The sequence below is a fragment of the Delphinus delphis genome, chromosome 14 (assembly GCF_949987515.2).
Source record: "Delphinus delphis chromosome 14, mDelDel1.2, whole genome shotgun sequence".
NCBI classification, from domain to species: Eukaryota; Metazoa; Chordata; class Mammalia; order Artiodactyla; family Delphinidae; genus Delphinus; species Delphinus delphis.
Window position 1 is genome coordinate 40,999,900 of NC_082696.1, and position 24,538 is coordinate 41,024,437.

General features: G+C 40.2%; 1 protein-coding gene across 1 annotated transcript in view; it reads left to right on the forward strand.

Annotated features, from left to right (window-relative positions):
* The first annotated feature begins 3,840 nt into the window (after positions 1-3,840).
* The window catches only part of MAN1A1 (mannosidase alpha class 1A member 1), a 179,589-nt gene continuing 158,891 nt past the window's right edge, over positions 3,841-24,538 (forward strand). The window contains exon 1 of the mRNA XM_060030030.1: positions 3,841-4,587. Within this exon, the coding sequence (XP_059886013.1) occupies positions 3,979-4,587 (609 nt within the window). The 5' untranslated portion in view covers positions 3,841-3,978. The remainder of the gene's footprint in view (positions 4,588-24,538) is intronic.

The window sequence follows — 24,538 nt, forward strand, 5'->3', positions numbered from 1 at the left end:
GCATATTATATTTTGGTTTTTTAAAAATAAAAGCAGAAACCTACTCTGATCTGGAATTTAAAGACAATTAGAAAATCAGCTATAGGAAGATTTTTATCAGAAATTTAACTTGTGGGAGCATTTCAGTATTAATTTTACATATATATGTTAATTCTTTCATTAGATTACTTTTTATTTTTAAAGAACAAAGATTATCAAAAGGATTCTTCCATAAACCTAGTACTTTCTAGAAACTTCCTACTAAGAAATGTTTTTGGCAATTTAATTTTTGAGAACTTATAACTTTATAAAAACATTTATTCACCAGTTTTCATAAAAATATTGTCACTTTTCCTTCTGTAATCCTGTTTATAATTATCATTGTATTTAATTTTAGGCACATCTATGTAAAAGTTAAATCTACCGTTTGTTAAATGTTATTTTAAAAACAGAAATTCAAGCAGTCAAATAAATTGGGGACTTCCTTGTACTTTGGTGGAGGGTGGGGAGATATCTCCAACCAAAACCAGGTTTTAAAAAAATTACTTGATTCTAAAGATTGTATCTTGAAACAAAAAATTTACAAATTGTCAAAGAAAGATACAGAGATACAAGCTTTGAAAAAGGAAAAGGTAAGAATTAAGTTTGCAAGCAAACTTGCATGAAGTACAAGGGAGTCGCTTCAGGACTGGCTGGCCACAGAAGAAAACACAGCAAGTATTTAAACAGAAAAGCTGCACAGAATTACTAAGGTTGCTAAGTTTACATTAGACTGTTCATAATGAGAAAACAGCAACTTTATCACAATCACGGTAATCCCAAAGATCATGCTATGTCTTCAGGTAGGCAAGGTAGAGAGTCTAGATTTACAGGACATATTCAAGGTTTTATTATTTGGAGACCAGAACCAGTCCCCTTTATTTTTGCTTTCTATGAGGATACAAAGCGTTGTGTTTCCAACTGTAGAATATGTGCTTATGGAAAGGAAATCAGGGCAAAGTCTCAGATTTTGCTTCTACAAAATGCACGTTTTTACTTATTGAACATTCTGTACTCCTTCCTTACCATGAATACACATGGTTAGTTTTAACGGTTTTACGTGGTTAAAACCGTTAGTTGGTTTAATTTAGTTGGTATGTCTCTTCAAATACCTTCTCTGTGAATTTTTTTTACTTGTTTTAGCCCAAATATGAGCATTCCCGCATGTTTTTCATCCTACCTAACACAGGCTGGCACCCTTTAATATGTATCGCATAATCAACCACCCATGCTAGCTTCTTGTTTAACAAGTCATTAAAGGCAGGCTTCACTCATAATAAATCTGTTTTATAAGAAAAATAGATAATAAGAAAGCAATCTTAAAATAAGCTACATAAAGGTAAACAAATAAACAGAACAGTCCCTTTAAAAGATTTAAACACAATATAGATGAGTCAAATTTGAAGGCTTTAGAAAAAAAATCATTTTTAAGTCCATATGCTAAATTTTGAATGTTTCCACTACAGGATATAGGTTAAATGCTCAAACTGGTTTGATATCAAAATTAAAGAGTGCCAGAATAGCATTAGGTTTATAACCTCCTTTCATCACCACTCTAACATGCATTTAGAAGCAGATTTTATTGCTTTTCTAGAATACTTTGTAATATTAATTTCAACATTTCTAAATATTTTGTGGTTACAAGAAATAATTCCATTCTTAAAACACAGTAGTTGAAATAGTCATTCCAAAAGAGATGATCATAAAGCGACTGACCTTAATTCCCAGGGATTCAAACTCTTCAGCCTATCTACAAGTTGCAGTTTGAAACAAAAATTACCCTTCCATTATTAAAAACAAAAATCACTGTTTTCTTTTTCAGTCCTTCTAAACTTTGTTGCCCTGCTTGCATATGATGCACTCTTCTGGGCGTAGAATTTCATAGCAGTTATTAAAAAAAAAAAACAAGCCATACAGTTGGCTTTATCAAACAATAATTTCCCATTAACAGAAACTTTGGGTGTATGACTCATTTTACACAAAACAAATAATGATCGTTAAAATGAATACTTAAATGAAAACTGTAATAAGGATTTTTAATTTTATTTTTTATTTTCTCACACAGTCTAACACCTGAAAACAACTACATTATGGGCACGTTCCTGAAAGGTGTCAGCTGTTTCCTTTTTTTTAAAGACAACAAGCAGAAACAGAGCTCAAATCACGTTTCCAGAGAAAGGTGAGGGATATAGGATAAGGCTGCTACAAACTAGCTTTCACAAGTGGGAAATGGGAAGTCAGTCAACTCTTTCCTCTCTGATAACCCTTTATTTGCAGAGCAACAGGGGAATTACGAACACATTTTGTAAAATAATGCTGTCTTGAAGACAATCTCTGGTGGACCAAGTCCTTACTTCCCTCGAAGTGGTCAAATCCAAGACTTAATTTCAACAGTGTTGAAACTTATTACTTGAAGCTGTGGCAGCACAAAACTGTCTTCTTTAAATGGAAAATATGACCAACTTGCATGAGATAAATTAATTTTGAAAGTGGGAGTGGGTGGGGGAGCTACACAACTTTTTTTTTTTTTTTTTAAAGGGGGTTGAGGATGAACACGAAGACTCCCTAAGCAACCACAAAACCATTATAAAGTCTCCGGATGTAAAGGGATGTTCGACCGGACAGCCCCAAAGCTGAGCTCAAAAGCTCTCCAAATCACAGCTCCTCACCGAGGGACTTTTGGGTTAACGGCTACCGAGCACTGGGGGAATCCCTGCCTTGGGTTAAAGGAGGATAACTGGAGAAAAGACGCACGTCATAACAATCTGGCAATTCTCTGCAAGACCCTGTCCTTCTTGGCCCTCCTCCGGGCGGGCCCCGCACGGCCAGGCGCAGGTCCGAGGGGACGGCGGGGAGGTCCCGCATCAGCCCAGGCGCCTCCCCCAGCAATTCGAGACCAACCGCCCCTGGGACCCGGGCCCGAGGCAGGAGCGGGATAAGCTCCCCAACCCCGTGCCCCACCCGCCGCCTCCCGCCCTTGGCCTCCGCAGCGGGTCTGGCCACCCTCCCCGCCGCCACCCACACCCGCCTCGCGCCTCCGGGCCCCGCTACCTCCCAGCCCCCGGCCGGGCCCCTGCGAGGCTGCGCTTCCCGTAAACTCCCCTCTCGGCGCTGCCCCCTCCCCGCCTCGGCCCCGCCCCCGCGGGACCCTGAGCCGCTCGTGATTGGCCCGGCCGCGCCATCACTCTCGGGCCGCGTCACCGCCCTCGTTTCCGACCGCCTCGAGACCGGCAGTGGTGTTAGTGCTTGAGGAGCCGCGGTGGAGGGCGTCTTGCTCCCCCGCTCGCTCCTGCTCGCCCGCAGGTCGGCGCGCTAGCCTAGCTGAGCGGCTACCAGCGCTGCGGGGCGGCCGGGCTGCACGCGCACCCGCCAACTGGGAAGCGGAGACACAGCTAGTTCGAGCTTCGGGATGAGGAGCGGGCGAAGTTGACTAGCCCCCCCCCCACCCACGCTGCGCCTCTGCGGCGCAGAGGTGCGCTGCCCTCTCCAGGAGGTGCCCGCGCACGGCTCTGCTCCAGGTGTGCACGGGACAGCCCGCCCCCGAGACCTGCAAACTTCACCCCAAGTCCAAAGTGTGAGCTCCGAGGGCGGTGCCGGGAGCCGGACTCCGTGTAGGGAGAGCTGTCCTGGCGGCTCTCGCGGCCGTCGGAGGGCGGAGACCGGTGGAAACTTTATCACCATCATCGTAGTTACTACGGTTTACTGTTGTTCTCCCCGCAGGGGCTGCAGCGAGAGCTCTGTCGCGCCTGTTTATTTGCCAGAGGAGCCGCCCCGGGGAGAAGACTCGGAGGGGAGTTGTCTCCCCAAGGGATACCTGCAACTCAGGCGGGGGGTTTGGGCGGCCTGGATGCGCAGAACCCAGCCCCGCAGCCGCTGACGCCGGGCGGCGGCGAAGTTTGGCTGCTGAGCGGCGCGGCGCAAGGCCACTGGACAGCGGGCAGCCAGGCGGCAGCGGGAGCGATGCCGGTTGGGGGCCTGTTGCCGCTCTTCAGTAGTCCCGCGGGCAGCGGCCTGGGCGGCGGCCTGGGTGGGGGGCTCGGCGGTGGCAGGAAGGGGTCCGGCCCCGCCGCCTTCCGCCTGACGGAGAAGTTCGTGCTGCTGTTGGTGTTCAGCGCCTTCATCACGCTCTGCTTCGGGGCGATCTTCTTCCTGCCGGACTCTTCCAAGCTGCTCAGCGGGGTCCTGTTCCACTCCAGCCCCGCCCTGCAGCCGCCCGCCGACCGCAAGCCCGGGCCCGGGGCGCGCGCCGAGGACGCGGCAGATGGGCGAGCCCGGCGCGGCGAGGAGGGCGCGCCCGGGGACCCCGCGGCCGCCCTGGAGGACAACTTGGCCAGGATCCGTGAAAACCACGAGCGGGCTCTGAGAGAAGCCAAGGAGACCCTGCAGAAGCTGCCCGAGGAGATCCAAAGAGACATCCTGATGGAGAAGGAGAAGGTGGCCCAGGACCAGCTGACTAACAGGGTGGGGTTCAAGATGCTGCCTCCAGTGGACTTAGCACCACTCGTTGGGGCGATTGACGGGGAGCCTGCCGACGCCGCCATCCGCGAGAAAAGGGAGAAGATCAAAGAGGTGAGTGCACCCGGCTAGAAATCCCTGCGGACTCGCAGTGTTTTTCTGGGAGAAACGACAAACCTTTGAAACTCTTTAAGACTGTAACATTACAGTGTGGGGAGACATGGTTTTCCACTTACACCAGGTGCAGTATCAAAGGCTCTTTCGTTTCCATTTCAGTGTCAGAGTAGATGGGGCCAATTATTATCTGAGGTTGAATCCCGTTGTTCTTAACTTGCATGCTCCGGTGAGCATAAGCCACACAAGGTAGGTATTAAATACATGGGCAGGTGCTGTGCAAACCTCCTCTTTCACTGCCTGATCCATGGTTAATCGTCCCTGAGAGCAGTGACAGTGAAGGTTCCAAACAGCCCTCTAATGAGGCTTGGACGTGGCTTTGAAATGAAGCTTGCATGTAAACGCAAAGTATCAATCACGCATGATAGAAATGTTCTAACAGCAAGCCAGCACACCCCGCGTTGGGTCAGGTGGCCCCATTCTGCCAGGTGGCATCCTGTGTGTACTTACAGCCTATAAAGGTGAAACTCGAGAACTTCCTATCATAGGGAGCACACTGTTGTTTACTTTTCAAAAAATGGAAAATGTAAAAGGCCAGCCTACCGCCTCTTGCATTTCGGGTGTAGTCAGAAAAACAGTACTCCATGTGATGCAACAGGTTTTCCTCCACAGCAGCACAATGATGACAGACTTAATCTAGGACAAACATGGACTTTGATAAGTCTTTCATAATTTCTTTCCTGTGTTTTTCAGTTAGAACTTGTAACATGTGGTTAGTTCATGCCTAGCTTAAAGCTGAAGAGGACCTTCCAAATCCTTTCGGACTGTCATTTTAAAGATGAAAGTTGAAGGGTCCAGAGCCCGAGAACCAGTTAGTGATTGAGTCAGGACTTGAAGCCCGGACTTCCTCTTGTCACCAGGCTCTCTGTGGACATGCCTCCTTTTACAGCTACTCTCCCCTGTGAAACTATGCCAGCCTGTTTTTTTACACAATCCAAGAGCTGCAGGAACCATTATTAAAAGCATTTCATCTCAAATCTTGATTCCAATTTCTAAAATACATTATGAATGGAAGTAATATATTTGTCATTTTTTAAGGTTCACAGAGTCTCTGTGAAAATAAATTTTGTGTTTTGACATTGGGCAGGTAATCAGGAAAGGAAGCTTCCTGATTCCCCCCCCAATTTTCAGAGACAATTTTGAGGTTGTGAAGAGGTACTTAGCTTGAGTGGCTCCAGAATGGAGGCAGCTTGATTGTTGTAGGATTTCTGATTTTAGTATAAAGACCAGATGAATTTGGTTAAGCTGTAATTGAGCAAGTTTAAGTGGCTTTGGGTGCCTTTCAGTTTACCCTAGGCAGAATGCCTTGATTCATCCCTCCTGTGCAAGTAGCTTCCTTCCACAGCCCATCAGCCTTTCTGCTTTGAGACCCTTCCTCAGGCATAGAACCCTCCTAGACTTGAGCGGGGGCGGGGGGAGGGTTGGATTTTACTCCCTGTGACAACTTCTGTCTAGCAGTTTCCCTTCTCCAAGAAATCCTGTCAGTGCTGCAAAACCAGGAAGGTGGAAAAAAGTCTCTGCTTTCACCAACCATCTCCCTCTCCTCTTCATCTCTCAGCCTCCTTGAAAATAGCCAACCAAAACCCATAGATAATTTAGCCCCAAATTTGTATCTGCTTATGTTTCTCTTAAGTTTGAAGCAGTGTAATTCACACGTTTCATTCCTCTAAATTCCTATGCGCTGCCAGTTAGTGCAGATCACAGGAAATTGTCCCAGGAAATTATTTTAAATACTAAAGATGCATGGATGTGAAAAAGCTATCAGTGCTGACCAGTAGTGATTAAAAGTGCATCTAGAGCAGAAGCACTAAGACAGTAGCAGTCAATTCAGGACAGCATATTAACAGTTAGTGATTAGAAGCACTAAGACAGTAGCAGTCAATTCAGGACAGCATATTAACAGTTAGTGATGCATATCTGTCCTTATTAGATCCATGTTATCTATGTCTCTAGATCAGAAGGTCTTAATGAACCACATAAAGGAAATTTATGTAGTCTCCTATGTCCATGTGGTGCTAACATCTTCGCACCTAGATGTTTTGAAACTGCCCAGTCTTGGCATAAAGTGGTTGAACTAAATGGGTTCTTTAAAATTTCTTGTTGTGGTGAGAACCCAGGGGGCAGGGAAGCCAGCATGATTAGCTTGAGTATTTAGTCAAAGGCTAACGGGAAGGAATGGATTATGGATTTTCATCAGATTAGTTCAGGCAGATGTGTTCCTTTGTAAACCAAAAAAAAAAAAAAAGTTACTCATGTTATTCTAAAAGTACACTGTAAATGTTCAGTTTTAGAGAGGAAAGAGTGGTTGCCCGCTGTGAATAAGGCTCTGGACTTTACACATCTAGATTCAGTTCAGGTACCACCATGTATGCCCTGTCATGGACCAACGGATCTTTGCCTTGATCTTGATTTTTATCGTTCCTGTATTTTCTAGTTCTCTTCATATACTTGGGTTCTCTGTCACACCTGAAAGTACTAACAGTTTTATGGGTAGAATTTAGAAGGTATAAGCAAGTCTCACATGTTGGGAGCTTGGACTGTAATATCTGAGCCAAACTTTCACTTTGTAAATTTGGTTTAAAGACAGCCAGTGCTATTTTTATATTGCCAACACAGATGTGTTACTGGTACCCTGGTAAATTTTTAACAAATTTGTGCTGAGGGGAAACACTTTCTCATTTCAAATAGGGTATTTATTGCCTAGCACCCTTCACATAAAGGTGCTACGTGCTTCCCAGTTCTGATCTCTGATGGGTGGTAAACATTTGATGTAAAACTTAAAGCCGAAATGAAGACAGCCCCCCACCCCATGAAAACTTTGTAGATAAATTAACTCTGGGATTTCCCTGAAATTTACAGCACACACATAGTGCATATTCTCATGAGATTGATCTTTTAAAAATTGTGCTCAAGTGGTCCTTAACTTTAAAAAGCACTGGTAGACAAACGAAGTACAGAAGTTAAAGACCACCATGGAATTTTTAGAAAAGTAGTCCATTTTTCCTTCCACCCCAACTCTTTTTTAAAATCAGGAAGCTTTTGCGGGGAGTCACTACAAAGAGCCTGCACTGTCCTTTAGGATTAGAGCCCTAATTATCAAATTATCAGTGGGATTCCTCCCTTCTCAGACTGGAACTCCTACCAGTCTAAGTGGGGTGGGGGTGGGGAGGCTGACAGCCAGCTTTGGGCCTATCAGGTAAGGTTTTCGGACCAGTTAGCTGTAGGGTCACAGTTGTCTTCTCTAGGTTTCTCCAAACAGGCTTTAGTTTTTAATTCCAGAACTATTTATAATAAAAAGTTGAAAGAAAATTTTCATATTGATGGCTAATGGTGAATATATATTTTTATGCCTTACACTAGCCTTAGGTTGTTCTAGAGTCTATAATTTATGTTAACTATTGACGATTAACCCTTTTATTAAAGGTCAGACATAGGAATAATCTACCTTGACCTATTAAAACAAGACATTTTTTATTTGAAACTTAACTTATTTGTGTGGGTAGTAGTGTGGAAAATAATATTTGCAAAATAAGACCACAGTTTGAAGACCTGAGTCTGAAGGAGCTTAGATGTCCTTGGGTTACCTTGCCTGTTCTGCTCACCCTGTTCTGAAACACACTGGACATTGAACATGGGCAAATGCAAGATTTCCCCACTCTTTGGACCTTTCCCAGAGCAGGTAGGTCATGGAGTGTTTGTAAGAGGCTTCTCTCTTTAACAAGTAAATAAATAAATTAAGGTGTCAACAGTGTATGTATTAGAGTAGATGCTGACTGTTGAACATTAATATACAAAAGCAGGAGAAGATTGTTAATGGATAATCAGTTATGCTCAACTTAATTTTCTGTAAGCTATTGATAATTTGTCTGGGAGGAGTATTCTGTCTTCCTCATATTGGGTAACTTAACATTCTTAACATTCATATAAAGGAACTCTATATAGGACCTAGAGCCTAGTTTAGGCTGTGGAAAAGAGGTTAAAAAAATGCATTTTTGAGTAAATGCATCTGCATCTCTTAGGTGAGCTAATAATTAAACCACTTTGAGAAATTTATGCTAATGTTTCACATGTGTGAAAAGTGTCTCTGGATGAGATCTGAATTTGTTGGGCTTCAGCAGCTTAGTTAACATATTTGTATTAAATTATTTAATAAGCTATGGTAATACAAATTCTTTATTAGAGAGCGTTTAAAGCATGTGTCTCAAGGTCAGAGGGGAGGAAACCCAACAGATCAGTGTGAGGGCTAAAAATACATGGGTAGATCAGCACTGCACTGGACCCTGCTTATACCTCATAACCCAGTAGAGAACCTGTGGCCTTTTAAGTTCTTTATAACCTGCAAAACCACAAAAATGTATGTGTTTGTCAAAGGTAAGTTTTGGTTGGTCAAAATGGGAGCAGCCCCCCTGTGGGCTCCAGGGATACTGTGACATGCCTTTTCCCTAAGTAGGCAAAAATGATACAGGAGAAGCCAATGTTTGGTAGTTCAAGGAAGAGATTCTTTCTTTGGGGAAACTAAGTCTTGACTTTTCCCTCAGTGTTCTTTGTCTAGCACCTTGTTTAGTGTTAAATAATTGAACAACCTCTAGTCCCCCACCCTTTACTACTAAATATGTTTAAAGGTCCTTTACACAAAGTCTGCAAAATTTTTTTTCTGTTACCAAAAATATGCCTTAAAAATTATAACTCTGATTTTTAAAAGTAAACATATGCTCTAAGCCGTAAAGTATTGTATCTGAATGAGACTTTAGAGATAGCTACAATAGAGGCAACTGAGATGCAAAGATTGTTCTGGAAATCACTTTGCTAGTTAGTGGTAGAGTTGAGAATAGAAGCCCAGTCCTGGATGGAATGTTGCTCATTATCCTGACATGGCTTGTCTCCTAAGTAAAATGCCAGAGAGGTGTATAAATTGACTGCCTGTATTCATTATTTGCAGACAATAATGTCAAGTGAGTACAAAACATGTACAGTCCTGCAGTATTATAACTTTGACCTCGTATTAGTTAAGTTACATTAACTATAGTAATTAAAAAACACAAAACTTACTAGGGGCATAATTCAGAAGGCCTCTTTTTAAAACCACCCAGGGAAAATTTGATGACATCTTTTTCTCCTTATAAAGATATCTGCAGGAAACAGAGGCATTAGTAATCGTTCAATTGGTCATTCTTTACAAAGAGAGATGGGGGAGAAATAGGGAGAAAAAAAGAGAAAAGGTGTGGGCCAACGTCGAGGAGCTCTTTTAAACTATAAATGTACATGCTCTTTGGACATTGTGCAATGCATAACAGAAGAATGGAAAGCTAATCTGAAGGAGTATGTGTTTTTAAAAGTAGACATACATTTAATGATATCACTTATCTGTGGAATCCATGATATATGACAAACTAACGAATATAACAAAAATGAAGCAGACTCACAGATATAGAGAGCAAACTGGTGGTTACCAGTGGGGAGAGGGAAAGCGGAGGGGGGCAATATAGGGATAGGGGAATAAGAGGTACAAACTATTAGGTGTAAAATAAGCTGCAAGGGGATGTTGTATAACATGGGAATATAGCCAGTATTTTATAATAACAATAAATGGAGTACAACCTTTAATCACTGTACTATACATCTATAACTTATATAATATTGTACAGCAACTACACTTACATTTAAAAAAAAAAGCAGACACACATTTAAAAATCACACCAATCTGTGGTCTCTTCATTATAGGAGCACATAGTTCTCTTCACCCAAGTAGGTCCTGGAGATTCTCTGGATGATTTTTACCTGCCCCTGCTCCATTCATTTGCAACAACATGGTGTTGTGAGAAGGGCTAGTTTTGGGAGTCAGTTGATTTGCGTCTGAATCTGGCCTCTTCCATTTACTAGCTTTGTGACCTTAAGCAAATTGCTTAATCTGTCAGAGCTTCAGTTTTGTCATTTGTAAAATGGAGGTAGTAAATGTACCCACTTTGTTGGATTGGAAAGTTTAAATGTGATCATCCTCACAGAGCACTTAGAATGGTATCAAGTATGCAGGGAGTGTATAATAAATGTTGCTTGCTGTTCCTACTGTTATTAATCACTACGGAAAGCCATCAAACGGAGACTACATTGTTTCAGCTACTGTTTAATACATGAGGGAAGTGAGTAAGCATGTTTCAAAAAGTTATCAAAAACAGTTTAAATTAGGTTTGCTTAAAGGGATACATTTCCAGTTCAGGATGATCATTCCAGACAGCTATGATTTTACTGTGCTACTGTCAACTCTGATTTTCTCACATTCCTGCCAAATTCCAAAAAACTTTTGCTATCCTTAAAATTACATACTTTTCCAGCTTCTGTAGTTCAAAATATGTGTTAAAGAATTAGTCTCTTTCTCACAGTCAGATGTGCTTGTTCCTGAAGTACCATCTTCTCAGAATGATCACAGTTCTTGAGTTACTTCCTTAAGCATTGAAATTGTTCCCCGAAATAGAGAAAAAGAGGGATTAAGTAAAATGCATTTTAACCTGTTTTGTCTTTGGAGGAATGTTTTTAAGAAGTGAGAAGAAAATTATTTTAGATTTGGCAAAAATTTATGTAATTGTGGTCAGTTCTATAATCAGAGCTCAGTCTGTCACCTGGTAGTCAAAATTCACATAAATCAGCTGTACTTCGTAACTCACAGATTTTGGCCTTTTTTGAGAGCTTTGAAATTAGATTTATTAAGGTATCAGGCCCAGAAGGACCTCAGAGATGCTTAACCCCGGTACTCATTTTACATATGAGAAACGGGGCCCTGTGAGCTGTGACTTCCTGAGATTCCCCCAGTGCACTAACTACAGAGCTGGAAACTGCCTCTTAGCTCTCAGGCCCCTGTGAGATGCCTGTGACATCTTGTCTCTAATGAGAACATACGCTTTGGAGGCTGGCTGGCCTGGCCCTCCCTCCTCCTCAGCCCTGTAGCAGGCCAGCAGCAAGAAGCCCACTGAGACCGTCCTAGAAGGAAAGCAACCCTGGCTAGTTCCTTTGCTCTGCAGAATGCAGCAGCACTGCCCCCCGCCCCCCACCCCACACACTGAGTCCTGATAAAGACTTCTGTGATCATTAGGTACTTGAAAGAAAACCAAATGAGATTAAGGCTTAAGAGCATTGAAAAGTCACAGCCCTCATTCCTGTCATGAATACTCTGGCAGTTGCTTTAGGTACATTAGAGCCCAGCAGAGCTGCAGATAATCCAGAACAGAGATAATGAAATTAAAAAGCCCATGTAGCCTTTGTTACTTAGTTGACTTTCGTAACTAAAACGCTGCCTCACTTCCTTTTTACTGCCAGTCCATTTGTCTCCCTCGCTCTTACGCTTATCAAAGGCCCAGTCCCTCATTTGCTCCTGTACTTTCTGGTCACTGTTGTTCTACATCCTTTCATACAGTGACACGCAGGTCATATTATATTAACTTTGATTTGTTAATATTATTAACATTTATATTAACTTTTTATTTTTATATTAAGTATTATATAAATACTTTTTTATGTATTTATATATGTGGGTCTCCCATTAGATTGTCCTGTCTCCAGTGCCTAGTGTGAAGGTGCTTAGTATGAGAGAAGGACTGGAAGTGAGGGGATAAAAACCTGGTGAAGGGTGCCGAGCTCTGCAGGGGTGGCTTAATAATACAGCGCACTATGCACTAAGACAATCTTTGTTGCAACACTTGCCTAGGCCAGGAGTTTATGAGAAAAGGTGCAGTAATAATGATGTACATGGGCCTGTGAATGATTGTGGTTGAGACATGAACTCGGGCCATCCAAAGACCATGAGCTATTGCTGGAATCTTCATATCTGCCAATGGAAAGATCTTTTTTGGGGGCCCAGCTGTGTGGCTTGAGGGATCTTAGTTCCCCGACCAGGGATCGAACCCCCCCCCCCCCCCCCCGCTGCAGTGGAAGCTTGGAGTCCTAACCACCGGACCGCCAGGGAGGTCCTGGAAAGGTCTTTTCAAAGTCCCATGAAGAGCACTTGATTCTCCTAAGGGACAAGAGGGTCCAGAGATAGGAGTCCAGGGCTCATGGTCTACACTGGGGGTGGCCACGTCCAGCTTCCCTGAGCTGATGTTTGAGCCATGATTGACTCTAGTTCCTCTTTCACAAGAATACGTGCTGCAACTACTAATAGTGTTTAGTAGTTGTGTTTCCTCACTGTATGTCTGTCTGTTTGGGCACAAAGCAAAAGGACAGACCTGTGGAATGATGAAGGTAGCACGGGGTGTATACCTAGTCTCAAAGTCTCATTCCCAGCTGCCTGAAATTTCACCATCAGTGCCTCCCTTTTGTTGATGTATTGCTTCTTAAAGGCTGCTATTAAAACAATATCACTAAACTTGCCCAGCAGAAATTATTATACTTTGAGATTTATCTTAACGAGGGTGAGAATGGGTTTGTAAAAGAAGCAAGTATCTTTCACTGTGTTATTTCATAATAAAGTAACACTTGCTCAGGAAAGAACATTTTGAAAGTACACAGGAGTAGAAAAAAGAAAAAAAAAATCCTTCACAGTTCAATCACTGTCACAAGCAGTGTCAACACTTCCTGCCCCAACATATAGGTTATTTTTCCCCCCAGTTATAACCACACTATGTATACATATTTCTTTTTCATTTTCTTTTAGTGTAATTTTATGATAGCATAGTATATGAAATAGAAGCATCATAGTTTATTTAACCATGCCCTTGGACCTGAACATATAGATTTTTTCCAGTTTTTTTATTTTAAAATGCTGAAATAAACACCTTTGTCCATTAAGATTCCAGCTCATTTTTCATTGCTGCCCCCAACCCCATGAGTAGGATTTCCCCTTAAATTCCTAGTAGAGGAAATGAATAAGTCAAAGGATCGTAGTACATTTTGAGGGATGACTTTCCAAAAACAATGTATACTTCCACCTGTAATGTAGTGAACCTAGTCTTGACTCTATATATTTCATGGGTGATGAAACAGTATCTTATATATTTAATTTTCCTTTCTTTAAGCAGCATTTCCTCCTGGGTTGGGTGACTAGTTGGATTTCCTCACTGTGAGTTGTATAGGACAAGGAGGCTTTTAAAGAAGCAGGATTGGGACGAAGGCAGAGCTTGGAGACTAAGAAGTGGGTGTCAGAGAAGATGGATCTGTCAGGCACATGGCTCCTGAAGGGGGCAAAGTCCTGAAAGGCAGTGGACAGCGTTGTCTACTAAACACAGCAGCAAAATTTGCCTCTTCCCTGGGCTGGACCCCTACGATTATAAGTGCCCTTTATTGATAGGAGTACCTACCAAGCATGTTGGAACAGCCTGCCTTCCCTCAGCCAAGATGCAGCCCACCAGCTTCCAGCAGCTCATCTTCATTGTTATCGTTGGGTTTTTGCATCACATATTTGAGGAAGATGTTGGCCTCTCTGAAGATCTGGGAAAGGAGGGATGGAATCTTCTTTTTTAGAATTCATCAGGATGGCTTCCTAATATTTTAAGATCATAGTTGAAGCTCAGAAATGGTCCAAATAGAATTTCAGAAGTGGTTTGTTGTTTTTTTTTTTTTTCGTGGTGCCAGAAAATGGCAAGTCTGACAAAGCTGAATTCTTAAAGAAGAAAAATTAACCAAAAGGAAATTGTCAATAAGATTTCAAAGCAATATACATGTTGACGTTTGAAGGGGCAGGCTGGTCTTATATATTAGAGGCCTTTGGTGTCTTAAATAGGATAAATGTGCATTTTGTCTAAGGTATTTTATTTTAGAATAAAAGAAAAGCATGATTTATTTATGAAGTTTAGGCTTTTTTTTTTTTTTGGCTAACTCCAAATAAACGTGTTTTTAGTCATGCTTTTTTGAGGTAGTGAGGAGCTGCACATTTCAAAATGTATTTATATTCTGACCTTGGTTAGTTCATAAAAGTCTGCCAAATGCCAGAACTGTTTAAATTTGGCTTTGAGACTGTGTTAACATGGTGAATAATGGTTGACATAAATGTACTATATTATTTTTATAAATTGTGGTTTGAGATGATAGTCATTTTAGAATATTTAGGATGCTGTTCTCTGAGACATGTTATTTTTGTAGTCAACTAGCAGTGTTGATTGTCAAAATGTATCTAGTCAACTACAAGTTTTCATCTCATGATTAGAAATGCCTCAACGAGGTCCATGTTGTGATTTCAGGAGTTAGCCTGAGTCAGGTTTATAAGGCATTCTTGGTAAGTGTAAAAGGAAGTTTATGTAGTAAAAAACGTGTTTTATGATTGGCATGTGTTTAATACATTGTATACGTTCACTCATATTAAGCATTTTGGTTAGTCTTCATTATTTAATCCTCCTAGGGCTTGCTTAACTTAGAATGTGTGATGAAGAGCTTAGCTTAAAAAAGAAAAAAAAGCAGGTGGGGTGAGCAGCTAATTGGAGGAGCATAAAAATGAAGATGATTTATTAACTACTGTTGAAAGCAGCTTTAGCAGTTACGGTGAATAAAAATTATGATTTATTAAGTGTTCTATCAGTAATAAGATAAAGCCACAGCAGAGGTTAGAAGTACTTCTGTTTTCACTTACTCTGAGAGTACAGAATCTCTGTGATGTTGGTTCTTCACAGTCATGAATCTGTTACAGGACTGTCATGTTAAGAGCAGAAGAAAGAGCTTCCCCTGTATTCGTCCACCGGAGCCGTAGCCCTGGGCCTCACCCATAATAGCACCTAGTAAATATTAGTTGAATAAATACACCTTTTTAATACCAGGAGGAATTACTTAGGTTAAGTGTGACACCCTCCCCCCCTTTAAATAATCACATATTCCAAAAGTGGTGTCCACTCATCTTTGGAACCCCTGCTACCTGTCCTCATGGGCTACAGGCCATTGTCTTGGAGGGGAGACCTGATTTTTTTTTATAACAGTCAAAAGTCATTCAGAACCAGATCTAGTGAATAAAGAGATTCATCAATGTAGGAATCATCTTTTCTAGTTTTAAAGTTGTTTTTAGAATGATTTATAAAGTGAAAAGCTGTATTCATTTTCTTACATGACTTGTAAACTGGCTGTGAAGGTGGTTCATAAAAAAAAGTCTTTTGAGCAGATGTAACATCACTGAAATAAATGTGGGTACTTGTGAGATTCTTTTGAAGGTCGACACTTACTTGAATATAAAAAGTCCTGTTTTGCTTAAAAGTTAGTCTGCTTTATATTTACACTCAGCATTTTTTCATTTTTAAATTAGGTAGAGTCCTCATTCATTTCTGTTCATTATTATCTAGAGCTGTGGACTACATTTAATAAGAGTTGTCATTTTTCTTACATTTCAGTTTTGTACATGGTACACTGTAATTAAAGTTAGTGTGGTTTTTTTTTTTTTTTTTTTTCCCTATCCCAGCAAACATTTTTGGGAGACCATGGTGTTTTTATAAATAGTGCCTACAATACCACATTGAAATGAAAAGTCATAGGTTAGGTGTTATTTCCACGAAATTAGAATTTAATAAAAATTTTCTCTGTAAGAAGGTGTAATATTTTGAGAAAGAACCTTAGTCTTCTGTTTCCCAGTTTAATATTATCTCTCCTGAAAAGTGTTGTCTCATAGAAATAATTGCATGGTAGAGGCTCTGTAAATTTCATGAATTTGCACATGGTCCCTTTTCCAGTTCATTCTGCAGATCACTGTTAGATTAATCTTCCCAAAATATCACTTCTCTCATGTTGCCCAGCTCAGGTTTTAGTGGGCCTCGTTTCCTATGGAGCACTGATTCAAACTTTAGCCAGCTTGAGAGTCACCTGGAGAGCACGTTAGCACTCAGATTGCAAGTTGCTGCTTCCAGAGTTTCTAATTCAGTAGGTCTGGGTGGGCCCCAGAATTTGCATTTTTAACATATTCCTGTAGGTGATGCTGATACCACTGGTCCAGTGACTGAAGTTTAAGAAACATTGTTCTATAATGAAGTCCCAACTCCTTAGGCTGGCATTCATTGTCTTCTACAAATCTGCCTCGGTTTGCTGGAGTCACATCCCTTAAATTAGGAAGGACTCTGTGCTTCAGCTAAACTTGCATAGGTACTGTCTCCAAAACACACCTTATTTTATTCTTCACAAATGGAGTGTCTTCTCATTTGCGCAAAAATCTATGCCTCCCTGAAGCCCTCTCTCACATTCCCAACCTTTACTGATCTCTCCCTTCTCCGAAGTCATGTGGCATTGATTGTTTCTGTCTTTGGCCTGTTTGTTGCTAAGTTCATGGGCATGGTTATCTTCCATCTGGAGTTTAGACCTCCTCAGTGTGGAGACGCCTTTTTCTACTCCATAGGTTCATGGTCCAGAATTTAACAGTGGAGGGCAGTTTGTCTTAAATACAACCAAAATGAGAAACAATTTAAGTATGTCACCAAAATTCTTTACAACCTACTCAGACGGTGAGACAAGATGGCAGAGTAGAAACCCTTCTGAGCCTCCCCTTCCATCTGTGAAATGGGGCTAATAATTCCCTTTTGCAGAGTTCTTCTAAGAATTAAAGTAGAAAATGTATGTGAATCTCTCTGCACGATTCCTGGTACATAGCATTATTCAATAAATAGTATTTATTAGCAACTAGGGATTGATTGGAGTAATAGGTTAAGAAAAGGGATTGTTGGTAAGAACTGGTTTTGAGAAGTCACTTCCAGGAAAGAAAAGGAAGTTTGGGCTGCAGTATTGCTGTGTTAACCAATAGTTTTATTTTCTGCTGTTACCTCCCTGCTTAGTTGTTGTTGCCAAAATTGCTGCTTCCCGTGGCAGGAAAGAAAGCATTCTTTTGCCTCTTCAGTTGTCATCTCACAGAAGTGATGGTCGTCCTTAGAAAAACGAGGGAGAGGGTGTCCATTCATCAGTGGCCAGTTACCTCTGGCTTCCCAGCCTGGTGTCACACAAACACTTAGATATGGGAAGAGGAAAACAGTCAAAGGAGAAGAATGAAATCTAAAATACCTTAAGGGCATGGAAAGAAATGTTTTGTGAGCTGAAAAAGCTGAATATGTTTCATTCAGAGATAGCTACGGGTATAAATTTAGCTCAATAATTAGGCATATGGTGCTTTCATTTAGGAAGTATCTATACCCTTTGTGATAAGATCCGTTGATTATTAGAGCTGCTGCAGCTTTAACTACATTGGCAGCAGAGATTCCTAGTGCATTTAAAACAAGAATTGAAGAGTGAAATGGAAAACGGAATGAATAATTTGTTCTTGGTTGGTTTTAATCTGTTCTTTATTAACTTTGTAGTTTATGCCTGGAGGATTAGATTTGGAAACAGAACACCAACTAATGTTCTTAAAGTTTACTTTCTTTTATTGGAACATTATATTAAAAACTTTCTGAAGACTATTTTGGCTGAATTTAGTCTTAACATAAGAGGTGATATGTAAGTTCTTATGATTCAACCTAAAACAATAGAAAACTTGAGCTATGATATTTTTAAGTTTTTTCATCTTAGGTTTCAAAGTAGAATTTGTTTAATAAAAACCAATTAAGAAGTAAAGGTATTCTTGTTGGCCATGAGTATGTTTCATTTAGTCTCCTTTTTTTCTAGCTTTTTTTTTTCAATGCCACAGCCCCCCAGCCCCATCTACTTTTTCCAATCTTAGAATTTAAATCTGTTTGCCATTGGTGGAAAGGAAAATAGGAAAAGTTAAAATCAAAGGGTATTTGTATTGCCATGCCTTGCCAAATGCTTCTAAAATTGAAAACAGACAGACAGTTGTAATTATATAAATAGGAAAGAGTCCTATTCCAAGATGCAGCATGATGTGACAAGCTGAAATACAGAGGTTAAAAAACAGTTGCCCTTAGTGGAGTGGGGAAGAGAGACTCTGTTCATCTATTTCTTTCTTAATGCTTCGTTAATATAGTTTCATTAGAATATGCCTGTAAATCTGGGTTTCAGTGTATGTGTTCCTGTGCTTGCAGTCCTCCATCCACCTGTGATCTGGAGAATTACACTCTAGGTTTTCGTAAGGTAGAGGCACTAGAATTTGGTCATTTAGAAGGGACTTCTTTGGGGACTAGGAAAAAGTTTGATAGACTTTAATACCAGGACTGAGTTAACCAGCTGCAGATACCTCATCAGGAAAACTACTCTCTGCATGTATGTGTTCTTGATAAGTGAAAGTTTTGACCTAAATACTCTACTTTGACTTTGATGTGGTAATAGAGGTTTAGGATTCTATGGCCAAATACACCACATGTAATCAGGTATTAGTTTTAGCTGTCTTAATTTAGCTTAATGTAGCTGTATTTTTCTGTCATGCTTTTTACCCATGCTGTTAATCATCTTCCATCCTTTTCTGTTTTCTCTCAGAGAGAGGTGGTGCTGATGACACAAAAGTAGATAGCAGAGGGTAGCACAAGTGGAATTACGTATATTACATGTCAGATTACTAGTCTCCTTAATAATCCAGAAGTGACTATGCTTATCAGCAGGGACTGAGCAGCACTCTGGCTTCCTGCAACCTTAAGAGGTGGAGTCCAGACATTAGCACTGGCACACAGACAGACCACCTTTTCCCTGACTTGCAGGCACTCACTGCTAGGGTTTAGAATTCCTGAGGGAGAAAGCTGTCCAGTTACGTGATTGGTTAGCATATTTGTGGGCCTTTGGCTCTCAATGGAATTGCTTGAAAGCTATCAGGAAGGAATGCCTTTGATTGATTTGAAGTCTCAGGCATCACCATAGTGTTGCTAGGATTTTCCAAAACAGTGGAGGATTTTTGAAGACAGCACTTTCAAGAGCTGATCTGAAGGTGTTAAACTAATCTGGCAGGGAGGGAAGCTTCTTTGTCTACTTCTAGGTGAGATTACTGCACCTGTACTTCACTCTGGAGTATCCTGTCTTCACAAACCCCAGGGGTGCAGAACACATTAGTGATCATATAAGTGAGTGTCTGTGTATAATGCACCCTAGTTTTCTGTCCTTATATAACAAGACCCCAAGTTAGCGATTTCTTTTATGAAACTGAATTTTGCCTTAATATTTAAAATAAGATTTTTAGGGCTTCCCTGGTGGCGCAGTGGTTGGGGGTCCGCCTGCCAATGCAGAGGACACAGGTTCGAGCCCTGGTCTGGGAGGATCCCGCGTGCCGCGGGGCAACTGAGCCCGTGAACCACAACTACTGAGCCTGTGCTCTAACAACAAAAAAATAAATAAATAAGATTTTTATTCCTTAATTGACACAAACCTTGGCTATTAGTTTCCAGGTATGTTTCATTTATGAATAACAACAACAATAATAATGCCTGATAATTTCCACTTTTTCTCTAGATTTAAAATTGCGGTACCAGTCAAGACTAAATATTTAATTAAAAATACCCCTTCTCGGTTATAGTCTAAAATATGCTCCCTTCTTTCTCCCAATAGAATGCATGTGTTATTTTTCTTTTTCTGAGAATAGTCTCCTTAAGTGATTTTCTGTGTAGCTTGATCTATATATAATTAAAACAAACAATAACTAGATTTTTACAATCTCATCTTTGTATAGATTGTGTCCCCTTTATCTGCAGTTTTAATTCTAGAGTGGTGAAAAGTATGAAAGGAATTACACCATACCATTTGTGGAGTATTTACTTCTAGTTAGGCACAGTGCTTACCACTCTTCATACTTAAACTCATTTAATTCTCAGAACAACCCTGTGATTTGTATTATTTTCCCAGTTTTACACACAGGAAATTGAGGCCAACAGGGTTCAAGCAAGTTGCCCAAGGTTACAGAGCTCCTGGGTCCTCACCTGGGATTTGACATGGGGTCATCTGGCCCTGGCACACATCCTACTCTCACTACGCTCACACAGGTGAATGCCCCTCAGCCTCCCCACCGCACCCACCATGCCTTGGGACCCTTGAGGATCTTACCCACCTTGACTAAAGCACTGAGACACCTGTCACAGAGTCACTCCTTTGCCTGAGAAGTATAGGGGGGAAGCAGGAACACAAAGCTTGACACTACTTTCATCTCAGCTTGTGGCAAACAACATGCTGAGGGTTTCTTTTTTTTTTTTTTTTGGTTCTGTTTTTTTACACTTAATTCTGAAAGTAAAACCCGTGATCACTTTGTTTGGAAAAGCTGCTCTTAAGAGTAATATTGAGAGAAGCAAGAAGAACTACAATCCTGCAGCCTGTGGAACAAAACCCACATTCATAGAAAGACAGACAACATGAAAGGCAGAGGGCTATGTACCAGATGAAGGAACAAGATAAAACCCCAGAAAAACAATTAAATGAAGTGGAGATAGGCAGCCTTCCAGAAAAAGAATTCAGAATAATGATAGTGAAGATGATCCAGAACCTCGGAAAAAGAATGGAGGCAAAGATCAAGAAGATGCAAGAAATGTTTAACAAAGACCTAGAAGAATTAAAGAACAAACAAACAGAGATGAACAATACAATAACTGAAATGAAAACTACACTAGAAGGAATCAATAGAATAACTGAGGCAGAAGAACGGATAAGTGACCTGGAAGACAGAATGGTGGAATTCACTGCTGGGGAACAGAATAAAGAAAAAAAGGATGAAAAGAAATGAAGACAGCCTAAGAGACCTCTGGGACAACATTAAACACAGCAACATTTGCATTATAGGTGTCCCAGAAGGAGAAGAGAGAGAGAAAGCACCCGAGAAAATATTTGAAGAGATTATAGTTGAAAGCTTCCCTAACATGGGAAAGGAAATAGCCATCCAAGTCCAGGAAGCACAGCGAGTCCCATACAGGATAAACCCAAGGAGAAACATGCAAGACACATAGTAATCAAACTGGCAAAAATTAAAGACACAGAAAAATTATTGAAAGCAGCAAGGGAAAAACGACAAATAACATACAAGGGAACTCCCATAAGGTTAACAGCTGATTTCTCAGCAGAAACTCTACAAGCCAGAAGGGAGTGGCATGATATACTTAAAGTGATGAAAGGGAAAAACCTACAGCCAAGATTACTCTACCTGGCAAGGATCTCATTCAGATTCGATGGAGAAATCAAAAGCTTTACAGACACGCAAAAGCTAAGAAAATTCAGCACCACCAAACCAGCTCTACAACAAATGCTAAAGGAACTTTTCTCTAAGTGGGAAACAAAAGAGAAGAAAAGGACCTACAAAAACAAACCCGAAACAATTAAGAAAATGGTTATAGGAACATACATATCAATAATTACCTTAAATGTGAATGGATTAAATGCTCCAACCAAAAGACACAGGCTTGATGAATGGATACAAAAACAAGACCCATCTATATGCTGTCTACAAGAGACCCACTTCATATCTAGGGACACATACAGACTGAAAATGAGGGGATGGAAAAAGATATTCCATGCAGATGGAAATCAAAAGAAAGCTGGAGTAGCAATAATATTCATATCAGATAAAATAGACTTTAAAATAAAGAATGTTACAAGAGACAAGGAAGAACAGTACATAATGATGAAGGGATCAATCCAAGAACATATAACAATTATAAATTCATATGCACCTAGCATAGGAGCACCTCAATACATAAGGCAACTGCTAACAGCTATAAAACAGGAAATCGACAGTAACACAATAAAGTGGGGGACTTTAACACCTCACTTAGACCAATGGACAGATCATCCAAAATGAAAATAAATAAGGAAAGAGAAGCTTTAAATGACACAATAGACCAGATAGATTTAATTGATATTTATATGACATTCCATCCCCAAACAGCAGATTACACTTTCTTCTCAAGTGTGCACAGAACATTCTCCAGGATAGATCACATCTTGGGTCACAAATCAAGCCTCAGTAAATTTAAGAAAATTGAAATCATATCAAGCATCTTTTCTGACCACAACGCTCTGAGATTAGGAATGAATTACAGGGGGAAAAAAAAAAGGAAAAAACACAAACACATGGAGGCTAAACAATACGTTACTAAATAACCAAGAGATCACTGAAGAAATCAAAGAAGAAATCAAAAAATACCTACAGACAAATGACAATGAAAACACAACAATCCAAAACCTATGGGATGCAGCAAAAGCAGTTCTAAGAGGGAAGTTTATAGCTATACAAGCCTACCTCGAGAAACAAGAAAAATCTCTAACAATCTAACCTTACACCTAAAGGAACTAGAGAAAGAAGAACAAACAAAACCCAAAGTTAGCAGAAGGAAAGAAATCATAAAGATCAGAGCAGAAATAAATGAAATAGAAACAAAGAAAACAATAGCAAAGATCAATAAAACTAAAACCTGATTCTTTGAGAAGATAAACAAAATTGATAAACCATTAGCCAGACTCATCAAGAAAAAGAGGGAGAGAGGACTCAAATCAATAAAATTAGAAATGAAACAGGAGAAGTTACAACAGACGCTGCAGAAATACAAAGTATCCTAAGAGACTACTACAAGCAATTCTATGCCAATAAAATGGACAACCTGGAAGAAATGGACAAATTCTTAGAAAGATATAACCTTCCAAGACTGAACCAGGAAGAAATAGAAAATATGAACAGACCAATCACAAGTAATGAAATTGAAACAGTGATTAAAAATCTTCCAACAAACAAAAGGTCAGGACCAGATGGCTTCACAGGTGAATTATATCAAACATTTAGAGAAGAGCTAACACCCATCCTTCTCAAACTCTTCCAAAAAACTGCAGAGGAAGGAACACTCCCAAACTCATTCTATGAGGCCACCATCACCCTGATACCAAAACCAGACAAAGATACTACAAACAAAGAAAATTACAGACCAGTATCACTGATGAATATAGATGCAAAAATCCTCAACAAAATACTAGCAAACAGAATCCAACAACACATTAAAAGGATCATACATCATGATCAAGTGGAGTTTATCCCAGGAATGGAAGGATTCTTCAATATACGCAAATCAATCAATTTGATACACCATGTTAACAAGTTGAATAATTAAAAGCCATATGATCATCTCAATCAATGCAGAAAAAGCTTTTGACAAAATTCTACACCCATTTATGATAAAAAATCTCCGAAGGTGGGCATAGAGGGAAGAATAATGGAAAAATATCTATTTTTTTCTGTGCAGTAAGTCTCTGATCCCATTAAGTTCCTAAATAATATCTTCCTGACATCATGACTATTGAAATAACATGTTACTTTCATATTTATGACATTAAGAGATTATATTACTAGTTTATGAAAAATGTTTAATTTGCCATTTTTAAATGACACTGATATAGATTAGTATATGTTATAGAATTTTTTATAGAATTAGATACATATGCTATACCAGTTAGTTAGATACATATGCTATACCAGATACATATGCTATACCAGTTAGTTTTATATTTTATTATAAACATCCCCAACAGGTGCAAAAACATGCCCAACAGGTGCAAAAAACCATGTAAAATAAAACATAATGAAGGCCATATATGACAAACCCACAGGAAACATCATTCTCAGTGGTGAAAACGTGAAAGCATTTCCTTTAAGATCAGGAACAAGACAAGGATGTCCACTCTCGCCACTATTATTCAACATAGTTTTGGAAGTCCTAGCCACAGCAATCAGAGAAGAAAAAGAAATAAAAGGATTACAAATTGGAAAAGAAGTAAAACTGTCACTGTTTGCAGATGACATGATACTATACATAGAGAATCCTAAAGATGCCACCAGAAAAGTATGAGAGCTAATCAATGAATTTGGTAAAGTTGCAAGATACAAAATTAATGCACAGAAATCTCTTGCCTTCCTATACACTAATGATGAAAAATCTGAAAGAGAAATTAAGGAAACACTCCCATTTACCATTGCGACAAAAAGAATAAAAAACCTAGGAATAAACCTACCTAGGGAGACAAAAGACCTGTATGCAGAAAACTATAAGACACTGATGAAAGCAATTAAAGATGATACCAACAGATGGAGAGATATGCCACATTCTTG